At 33.8% G+C, this 11868-nt stretch overlaps 1 protein-coding gene across 1 annotated transcript; it reads right to left on the bottom strand.

The window, feature by feature from the left end:
- Positions 1-4069: 4069 nt before the first annotated feature.
- On the bottom strand, positions 4070-9054 carry LOTGIDRAFT_136951 (hypothetical protein; the record flags this gene model as incomplete). The annotated part of the gene is made up of 11 exons (XM_009047358.1): positions 4070-4251; positions 4476-4673; positions 5043-5172; positions 5460-5577; positions 5986-6116; positions 6446-6550; positions 6778-6959; positions 7158-7269; positions 7620-7898; positions 8371-8544; positions 8878-9054. The coding sequence occupies 11 exons, from the start codon at positions 9052-9054 to the stop codon at positions 4070-4072; spliced, it is 1788 nt and encodes a 595-aa protein (XP_009045606.1).
- Between the last annotated feature and the right edge of the window lie 2814 nt (positions 9055-11868).

Genomic DNA, 11868 nt, shown 5'->3' with positions numbered 1-11868 from the left:
ACAATCATCTTTCAGGGCACGTAATATTTTCTTTTTCTTCGCCACACTTGCTGAAAACATTTCAGAAATAACAAACAGTGAATTTAGAATGTAGAAAGATTCTCAAGCTATTTGGCACCTACTGGTACTCTCTAGTTCCTTAATATCAGTCAGATAGGGGTGTGTTACATAGGGGACCATCCAAGGCTTAACCCAGTTTTATGATTTTAAATACCAGACATATAAAAAAGACATTAGTGTCTAAAGTCATTGACAAGAGGAGATACATCTGTTTCAATTTGAATTTGGACTGTGAAGTTGGCGGGAAGAGATGGGAAGTTAATTCTGTTTTAAATTTACCAGGCGACAATGGTTTTGGTGATTTGGACTTCTTGACATCATGCGGTTTGTTGTCTACGATTTCTTCGCTTTCAGGAGTCCTTGGTTCCTTGTTGGATGTTTCCAATTCCGAAGAATTTTCTGAAAAAGTTTGTTTTTGTGACGTGATCGTCCCATTTTGTTGATCAATATTTTCAGTCGGAACTGGTGAATTTCGATCGACACCACTCATCAATATCCTGCAGAATAATTCCCTGATGTAAAAAACAGGCGCAGGAGAAAAATCGAGCACAGAATCAACTGAAAATCATCATTTACAGTCAAAATATACAGCTTTTAGACAGTTTTACGTTTTACCGGCTCCATGTTGGGAAGGGAGTTAACTCTACTTGAATGAAAGTCGTGTCTAAAACTGGACACGGATTTGAAATAATGCAACATTCATTGTGAATCGCTTAACATAGCAATAATTTCCTTGGAATGTACAATTTCGCTACTTAGTAAAAGTTTAAGTGAAAACCGAATCGTGCAAATATTTGCTAACTTTCATGTTCTACTTGAATACATTTTTAGCGAATTTCTTAAATTTTGGGTTACGTCCCTTGGCACATTATCGTGTTCAGTAGTTCCATATTCTGCTTCTTTCGTTCGTCTGTTTGGAAAGTAAATTGTCTGATTAAAATATTGTGTGCATTGGGGCGATTAGGTGACTATTGTTATATTTGTATCACTCCGTTTTCACAGAGCCCAAAATTGTGAGATATTTTCATCTCGATTCTTTCGGTTTCTCTCCAGTATGATACTGTGTGATTGTGTGATGTAAATATCAATTACCAATTCATAATAAATCTTTAAAATGGTTGTCAATTTTTTAAATAATTAGTCATAAATATATGTAATGGGAGGTGACTCAAATATGCTTTGTGGCAGACAACAGTTAATTAATATAACGACTTAAAACTCTTTTATCTTGCCCAATGTAGATGTTTTTGTTTCTATTCACCAAGATGATCCATTTCACTACAGTCTGTAGGGTACAGACTGCATCCTTTAAGGGTTCAGAATTTTGCAGGGGTTGATTTGGGTTTTCACTTTCTATTTCTATACGTCTTTTCTACATATCACAGAGTATCAAGAAAAGACCAGTGGTCTTTTTAACTTTCATTGTGGATAATTCTGATCACACGTGGATTTGAAGGCAAAAATTTCGACGTTGAGCTGTGAACACTATTACTGATCAGCTTAGCTAATTATTCCTATTTCTGACTCTACGCTACAAACAGATGGCAAACCTGTTCCTTTAGCTTCCCCCAAAGATATAATCTATCCCGGATTCCTGATCAGTATCACCATGTTCTTTCATTACAGTTTGTTCCAACAAAAATTAATGTCTGAGCAAGTTGTTGGTATTTCAAATTTTGCCCATTTTATTAAAGTAAACTGGAATATAAGCTTTAAAAGGGTACTGATAATTTGAGACAGACTTTGCCCTGATAATGATAACAATAAACTTGATGCAGGCTTCTTCATTCATTATCTTTAAGAATTGATGGCATTCATCCCTTTATTCCTAGTTGAAAAAATAATTCATGAGTAATTTTTTTTTATTATTTGAATAAAATATGGAATGTTAACCTTCTGGACGGTTATTACACAACATTTGGTTCAAAAAATATTAATAAATTTATTTTCTGTTTATAAATATAGAGACAATATTACAAGAGAATGAAAGAGAATGATAGACCACACTTGAGACAATATATATACATTCAGTCAGTCAGTATTACATAATATACAAATATAGTTCAGTCATGTGATATTCTAAGACAGGAGATAATTCATTCTGAATAAAAATAAAATTACTACAGAGAGTTTTATAGATTGATAAACAATAGAAATTGGTATATTTTGAGTGGCTATCATAGTATTAGAATATTAAACATGAACACAGGTATTTGCGTCTTGGGTTCTCTAGGTGTCTATTTCAATTTCTTTTCTCGCAGCATTCGCTAAATTGTACAGAAATCAATGTATGGAATTTTCAATCTGATTAGAATGCATCTATCAGTAGGCCTATTAATTGATATTTTTACAATTTTAAGCAAACCAATAAAATGCAAATCTGGATGTTTATTTTCACATTTTTGCTGACGATATAAAAAACACGATTTGAATCATCTAGATCTGTATTTTAATAAAAAATTGAGCCAAGACATACCCTACCCTCCTAAATACCAGCCTAATTTGTCAATAAATATGGACCATTAATATAATATTGAAATTTGGACAGATATTAGCACTAGATAACAATGGAATAAATAGACATACATTGAATGGTTATATACTTTGTGGGATCCGAAGGAAGTATTCGACAATCCGTTAAACTAAGCTTATTATATTAATTAATATTATTAAAATAATATCAAATTAACTTTAAACAACTCATCAGTTGGTTCAGATGTTGATAAACAAAAGGTGGAAAATCAAACAATTATTCATTCAGTGAAAGTGTTGATTTGTTTCGTTAAATGTTGTATCATTTGAAGAATTTGGAACACCAAATTGTCATCCATACACATGAATTCAAGCTCAGTTATTAACATCTTCACAATGTCAATCTATTACAAACTGCCTCTTATACCTTGACTGCAATAGTTACCTTTCTTCTTGAATCACTGAAGTTAGTTAAAGTAGTGATTTGATTTGATTGTACTCTAGTGAATACAGCCAATCAGAGACCGATACAATCCAATTAATTCTGTGATACAAGAAATGTGGTTATTGCAACCAAATCTCTGCATTCTGTGATACAAGAATAGTGATTATTGCGGTCAAGGCAGAAGTGCGAAGTTCCTAATAGCTTGACATAGTGAAGATGAGTAATTCCAGAATCCAATTTGAGTTTATTTTGGTTTATATCTGGGTGTCAAGGCTCGGCGAGCTGATAATGGTGTTTTATTATTCGTTGTTTTACCAGGTGTAATATATTTCGGTGAATTTATCATCGGTGATTTGGGGGAGTCTATTTTAAGATTTCGAGTTGGCGTACTGATGGTATTCTGAAAGTAAAAAATAACCATGTCATACCTGATCTAATCTAATGAGTCTGAACGAAAGTATTTTGAAATTATCAAATGGATTGTAAATTCAATTTGAACCAATCCATTTCCTGTCAGACATTTGTGGTTCCAGCAATTATATATTCATGGCCAGATAATGATGTCACGATTAAAAATTTCCATCAAGCCATGTTTACGATAGTCTGGAAAACCTTTTTACAATCCCTTAAATAATGACAATGCAATGAAGACTCTTTTCATCTCTCTTAATGGTGGCATCACACACTAATAATGCTCTATCTTGTATAATATGTTGTTTATATGCACCCCTTCTGAATGAATAACTGAATATATCCATCGATTTGAACCTAAATATTGCTCTATCATTTATAAATCATCTAAATATAACAATAGGTCTGATGATTGCTAAATTTTGCTTCAGTTTTAAGTAGCCTCTAATTTCTTTAGAATTTTTAAAAAATAAACAGACAATTTTAATTTCTAAAAGTTTATTGCACAAAATACAAGAAGCCATTAACTCATAAAGGATAAAAAATACCAAAAATAACATTTAATGAAAATTTAGCAATCAAAACTAGAAGTTAATCAGAAAAAAAACCATGAATTTCTAAACGAGGATAGAAAATTTTGATTGAAAGCTCCTCAAAAATCAACCAAGAGACCCCTAAAACTTAACAAAGTTTATTTCTACGTTTTTTCACCTCATTAATGTCCCCTGATTCTACTTGTCGTCCGGCCGTGCCCAGTTCTACCAGACGAACTCTCTGGGCGAAGTTTAACGTACAAACTGTTTCACTGATATTTTTGTCGACAGGAGAAACTTGAACAATCATCAGAGTTTTACTTTCTCCTCCTGAAAGATAGAAATAGAACTGATAGGAAAATGAAATGAGTGTTTTACACCAAGACAGGCAGCGCCATTCAATGTGGAATAAGGGAAATTTTGACAGTCTTCTCTTTTGTCAATTTCTAACAGTCGCGGGAACTTCAATGTGCTCTTTCTCTTCTTATACTTACGTTATATGAGCTCCATTCAATTAGTAAATATTTTTATCAATGTGGGCAGGGCATGCTTACCTAGTGAGTCTTGTAACAAGTAAGTTAGTTTAGAGTTACGATATGGTATATGATTCTGTTTGCTGCGTAATGAATGAATGACGTCACCAAGGCATGAAAGAGATTTATTAATATTCTGGGCCTCTTTTAACCTGGCACCGTCTGCCCCTGAACGACTCACTCTCTCAGACCCTGCTAAATCTACCAGATTCAATTTACCTGAAACATATCACAGAAAATAACAGGGTTGTTGATTTGGCTGATATTGTCAAGACATCACTGACAGACCAGCTCAAATGTCCGTTTTTAGCACTGAACTGTCAGACATTGAAAATAGGTTGGACAAATAGTGCCCTTCAAAATTCAAAACAAATGTTTTGTCCCACTTCTTTGGCAAGTGGGTAGGTAAGGTGTATTATTTATGTTCAGTTTGGCAGAGGACAGGATGAGAATTTGTCAAGTGTGGAATTATACAAAATGTAAGAATATGATGTCCTATCTAGAGATCAAACTACAGACTTCTGAATTTAAGAGCAAATGACCGACTGGCTCCACTGGTATGTCCTAGTCTACTGTTTATAAAGTTACCTCTTGTTCTAGTATTGGTGGTCTTGTTATATCCAGTCACCTCAATATTTAATATTAAATGGGATCGTGAGGAATGTTCATTGAGGTTCGTCGTAGCAGTAGCACGGTTTTTCTGGCCTGTTAAAAACACCTGAAATCAAGAATAGAAGGTCAATTATCTATACTGAATTCCACAACCCATTACCAGACAAAAATGTTTGTCAATCTATGATAATTTTTTATAGGATTTGCTCAACTAACAAACCTGAAAGAAGATTTCTCAAATTTTGTCATAATATTCTTAAGAAAAATGTCGCTGCTTTTGACTCATAAAACAATATTTGAGCCCCAAAAGAAAGAACCACCCAAAGTTTATAACAGTAAGACCCTATCATTAGCTCCAATACTAAAGGGTGGCAATAAAAGACCCAAACGTACCTGATTGACGTGATTAAGGGAGGTAACTTCAACTGTTTTTAAACCAGGTACGTGTAATCCCCCTCCGTCAGCCTTCATCTTAATTTCCAGTTTCAAGCCTTCGTCATTCAATAAATCCCTGGAAAATCAAAACAATCATATATCAAATCAATTAGATGCTATACAAGGGTGAAAAGAATTACATTTCAAACAGAATTCAAAATTGCAGACATTTTAAATTTCTCCATTGGCATATTTAGGGAGTGCTTTTTTTGGTCTACGTATGGTTCTTATGTGAAAATAACACACAAAGTATACAACCATTTTATTTTAAATCACTACCTCGACTTAGTAAGTCAAATTTTTAAAATGGGTATAATATTTTAACAAAGCCTTTAAATCACATTTAGAGCCATTTCTAAAGGTTTAAACGTGATTTGAAATCTTAGTTGAAATATTAAAGCCTTTATCGAAATTCGACTTATTAAGTCAAAGAAGTGATTTCAGTATAACTATTCAAATCAAGGGCAATAACTGTTGACCATACCTGATATTTTCATTATAAATCTCTAGAACACTGACAGAGATAGAATATTCCCAGTCAATTCCTCGCTCCTGTGTTTCAGAAAATAATTCTTGTAGAGCTCTTTGGTTTATACCTGGATCGTTTTGAGGACCCTGGAAATATTATTTACAAAAATCATCAAAAATATTAAAATTAAACATTTTATAGCAAAAATCATAAACTTAGTGTAGCAAATATATTGCACGTGTCTTTTTAAATAGAATAATGTCAATTTGTGTTGTTTTTCCAAGTTAAGAAAGTCAGTAAGAGAAAAGGAAGTCCATAAGTGCTCAAAGGTGAAGCCAAGGTTATTATGATGGACCCAATTCAAATCAAAGTCCTATTTACAGTTACTTTTCTTAAACCAGCCTCGTTCACTCTAGTTTTATAAACAATTTAAAAATCAGCAAAAAGTTTCAGAATCAACAAGAAATGAACTTACCTCCATGGTGTAAGTTTTACCAGACCCTGTCTGACCGTACGCAAAAATACAAACATTGTACCCATCTACACAGGACGTCACTAGGGAACGAACTTCTTCAAATACCTGAAAAATTAATTCAAAAATTGAAAAAATTTTCCTAGAAAAAAAAATTCAAAAATCATCCTGTTCTGGAAAAAAACTTTTGTAATTTGCATATTAACAACAAATTTCAGAGTTCTCCGCGCCTTATTTTAAAAAAAGAACTTATGAGAGTTTTATCCCAAGTTTCCAAATCTTCAGCAGGACAATTCCAAAAAATGCAGAAATAGAGAAAAAACAGGAGCTCTGACCTCAATTTGAGAAACTTTCTCATCGAAAACTTTGTCTAGCTCGAAAACCTGGCTCCGTGTTTTATTGGCGATGAAGAGAAGACCGTCATCGAAGGGGTCGTAGGTCACGATTATCTGAGAAGGATTGGTGAACCCGTCTTCTTTAATACAGGGTCTCACACGACAAAATACTCGAATATTTCCTGAAATTAAATTAAAATTTATAATTTCTCACCATCAGATATCTGATTTAAAAAATTTCAAAACTTATATCTGAAATGAGATGAAACCTCTTGTATTTCTACTTCAGATCGGGCTCCAGATGAATATTCACATGATCAATTGTGTTTACACCCTAATAATGCTATTGATACCAACGTTTAATTCAAAGAGCCACCTACCTCGTAATTCCACCAGTTCATTGTGATATTTTTTTCTGAGTTTCATCTCTTTATGATATTTACAGACTAACTCCTGATTTTTCTGGTTGATATCTTCGATAGCTCGTACAGCCTGTAATTATATTTATAGGAATAAGATAAAAGTCTGGCTTTCATAAAGTTAAGGGACTAAAAGATTGGCTGCAAACTCCATCTAATACCTTGACTTCATTGGGCATTTTTCTAGCATCAGACAATGCAATGAATTGATTGGATTGTAAGCCAGCGAATACAGTCAATCAGAGCCCTCGAAAAAAAGGCTAAACTTTATTAAGGTTTACATATTTGATACTCCTTTCAGACACTATGCTCATTGGGTAAATGAATTCAACACTTCTTTCAGAGAGTCCACATATTTATATTTAGGTTTGTCAACTAAGCATTCCTTTTAGAGTCCACACGTCTGATAATTTTCAAACTAACCTCAGTTTTAACACAATCTATTGTGACAGAAATTATCCGTGGGAAATGAGATGCTTGTTTTTTCAACGCCTCGTGTGATTCACATAACTCCTCAAAACTTGTGTTCACATTTAAGATTTTAGATCGAAGAGAAGAATTAGTGGATCTCAAATTGTCTAATTCATCCTTTAATTCATTCTTCACTTTTTCAACCTGGCCATTCATTTCTTCATTTATTCTCTCCATCTCTTTGTCGTGTTTCGCTTCAATTTCTATGACTTCTTCTATGTTCTGTTGAAGCTGAAATGATCAGAGAAGTTTTCTATAATCTATATATACTTTCTTAATGGCAAAGGGTTCAACACTTAACATATCTACTTTTAGTTTTTTAAAACCAGTTTCCCCTGAGCAGAGGGACTCAGGGGTACATTTGATGGACTGCTGTGATCCGTCATGGGTTCAAGTTTGATCAAGATTGAATTAATTTGTCTGATAAGCATGTCCTAGATCTTGACACGGTAAAAATCTTAGTTCTATGTACAACTCATGCAAATAACCCTGTTAAATGGATTCTATTGGCTAATTCTATTGAAATGGATACTATGTCTTAAGACCTTTTTGTGAGGATGGCCATACAGTGAGCAGTGAGGAAAATTTCATTTCTCTACCTGTCCTGTTTGCTTTACCCTTTGCTTTCATCCGGTGATGATTGGCCATGCAGTGTACAATGAGGGAAATTCATCACATCTAAATGATGAAAATTCAACAATACCTGTTTATTATAATTGATATTTTGTTCTTGCAATGCTTTCATCTGATTGGTCAGCTCAGTGTACTTCTGCCTCCAATCATTGACGTCTGTTTCCAGTAGAGCGTTCTCTTTCTGACTTTCCGTTAAAACCTGGCGTAAATCTTCTGATTCAACTTCCACCTCGACTCTCTCAATCTTGGTCATAACCTGAATTAAAATTTATCAGATGAAATTAGCTATAGGCATGACGTGGTGATCAATATCAATATTGATATTTAATTATCAGTTGAGGGGGCTGAGTAGGGGCCACAGGGGGGTGGGGGGGGGGCAAATTATTTTCCTATGTACAATGATAAGAAAGGTTAAAGTAAAAGAGGGCCCTGCCTCAATTCTGATGGGTTAAGGGGAATGAATTATCATGATATACAGAACAATACCATGATATCGACAAGAAGCAATTTCACCTCAGCTTCTTAATAAAAACACTCTTATAATGTGACACTCTTATCTAATGTTTGATATACAAACACTTACTTCTGGTTCTCTGGCCTGTAAACAAGTCACGTCTGCCTTCGTATCCCTCAACAGACGTGAAATCTTCTGGTTTTCCTTCGATAATTTACACACTTCATCTCGATATTTCGATTCTGTTTCCTCTAGGGTAGATTCAGTTTTCACCAATTTTTTCTCTGCTTTTGACAACATTTCTTCCAACCTCTCGTTGTCTTCTTGTAAATTCTGTTGAAAAATGGAAAATTGAATGAAAGGGAGATGTTGATATTAAAGAGTATAAAACCAATTAAACGGTCTTGAACATAAAGTTTAGGGCAGATGTCCCTTGAAGAAGGAATCTGTATTGAAAATGCCGCCAACTGATTAGCTGGCTTCTGTTACTAATTGCCTAGAGCTCATGCAACTGACACATGTTTTTGACATACAATCCTCATCAGGAAAGCTTGTTTCTTAAAAGGAGGTTAACTTTCAAAGGTACATAAGCAAAATAAGCGAAGTCACTGAACAAAGATATATATTAATATATATAAATCCAATGCTTGGTTTTATTGCTTTTTTATACTAAGGGATGTCATTGGAGAAATGCTTGGTTAATTCGCTTACCCTAATTTGTTCGTTTTCAGAGCAGAAACCAATGGACGACTGCCGAACTTTATATCTATGTACTTCCTGTTTTAATCTTACATTATCTTCCGTCATTTTACGCAAATGTTTCTCGGTGTCCGTGGAAGGGTTCGTTAAATCACATGACTGAAAATATAGATTCATGAATATTATTGAGAAGTTTCTGATTTTAATATGTGATGCAAAGGTTGTTTTATTCTTCCACTATGCAAAAAAGAGAAGATAAGAGATGCCCACAACAGTTAATAAATCATATTGTTTTACTGACAGTGAGGTAGTTCAAGGCTTGACAATATTTGACTATTGTTATCTTATTTCCAAGCAATTATAATAGCCAAAATTTTAATCTATTTTCATTTAATTGCAGATGAAGCTGGAGTCAAATTATCATTCTAGAAATTGATAAAGGTAGCTAGAATTTAGTACTGTTACATGATTAATCTATATCTCTTAAAATGTTTTCAAATCTATATACCCCTGATATGTTCATGAGTTTCCCGGGACCCCTAAATATTGGAAACAGAGAATTTAACTCAACACTTACAGGGTCTGTTTTTAATCTAACAATATCCTCCTCTAGTTGAGATTTCTCTGTTTCTATTTTAACCATGTTGTTCTGTAAAGATTTAATGGTATCAAGATGATCTGTTTCAATCTGTTGATGTAATGAGTTGAGTTCGTTCAAGACTTGTGATTTACCGTCTTGAAGTTGGCGTATTTGTTCAATAAGTTTCGCTGTTGAAGTTGGCGCTGTTGTGTTTGAATCTTCTCTTGCTGTGATATTGCCTGGAATGAGATTTTAAGTTTATTATGGTAAATATATTGTTATAGATTTGGTAAATAAAAAAGGATACAGTTCCTCTATCATTAATAAAATTCATCAACTACTTAAAGTCAAATCAATTAAAGTGTTTTTATACATAATTTGTCAAAATTTTGGCCACTGTTATTTTTGGGGTGTGTTTGACTAAAAAAGAATTTCTATTCGGCTGAAAATCTCCACCCCCAAAAAAGTTTTGAGGCCATGTGCTATAGTGACTGATAAACTACCTGATTGACGTTTTTTATACTTATTATCATTCCTTGCTTTGTATACCTTGATATGTCTTGTTTTTATGACTCTTGTTAAAAGCCTGTCTCCACCCCCAAAAAAGTTTTGAGGCCATGTGCTATAGTGACTGATAAACTACCTGATTGACGTTTTTTATACTTATTATCATTCCTTGCTTTGTATACCTTGATATGTCTTGTTTTTATGACTCTTGTTAAAAGCCTGTCTCCACCCCCAAAAAAGTTTTGAGGCCATGTGCTATAGTGACTGATAAACTACCTGATTGACGTTTTTTATACTTATTATCATTCCTTGCTTTGTATACCTTGATATGTCTTGTTTTTATGACTCTTGTTAAAAGCCTGTCTCCACCCCCAAAAAAGTTTTGAGGCCATGTGCTATAGTGACTGATAAACTACCTGATTGACGTTTTTTATACTTATTATCATTCCTTGCTTTGTATACCTTGATATGCCTTGTTTTTATGACTCTTGTTAAAAGCCTGTCTCCACCCCCAAAAAAGTTTTGAGGCCATGTGCTATAGTGACTGATAAACTACCTGATTGACGTTTTTTATACTTATTATCATTCCTTGCTTTGTATACCTTGATATGCCTTGTTTTTATGACTCTTGTTAAAAGCCTGTCTCCACCCCCAAAAAAGTTTTGAGGCCATGAGCTATAGTGACTGATAAACTACCTGATTGACGTTTTTTATACTTATTATCATTCCTTGCTTTGTATACCTTGATATGCCTTGTTTTTATGACTCTTGTTAAAAGCCTGTCTCCACCCCCAAAAAAGTTTTGAGGCCATGAGCTATAGTGACTGATAAACTACCTGATTGACGTTTTTTATACTTATTATCATTCCTTGCTTTGTATACCTTGATATGCCTTGTTTTTATGACTCTTGTTAAAAGCCTGTCTCCACCCCCAAAAAAGTTTTGAGGCCATGAGCTATAGTGACTGATAAACTACCTGATTGACGTTTTTTATACTTATTATCATTCCTTGCTTTGTATACCTTGATATGCCTTGTTTTTATGACTCTTGTTAAAAGCCTGTCTCCACCCCCAAAAAAGTTTTGAGGCCATGTGCTATAGTGACTGATAAACTACCTGATTGACGTTTTTTATACTTATTATCATTCCTTGCTTTGTATACCTTGATATGTCTTGTTTTTATGACTCTTGTTAAAAGCCTGAATATATTTTGTCCTATAAAATGTTTTTTAAGAGAAATTAACGTTTACTGTCTTTAAAAGAATATAATTGTAACTAACCATGTATCTGTTGTTCCAGAGAGAGAATCTTCATCTCATGTTCGACTA

The sequence above is a fragment of the Lottia gigantea genome (genome assembly GCF_000327385.1).
Source record: "Lottia gigantea unplaced genomic scaffold LOTGIsca_110, whole genome shotgun sequence".
Taxonomy (NCBI): Eukaryota; Metazoa; Mollusca; class Gastropoda; family Lottiidae; genus Lottia; species Lottia gigantea.
The sequence above is the reverse complement of the archived record's forward strand: the minus strand, read 5'-3'. Positions and strand labels throughout refer to the sequence as shown.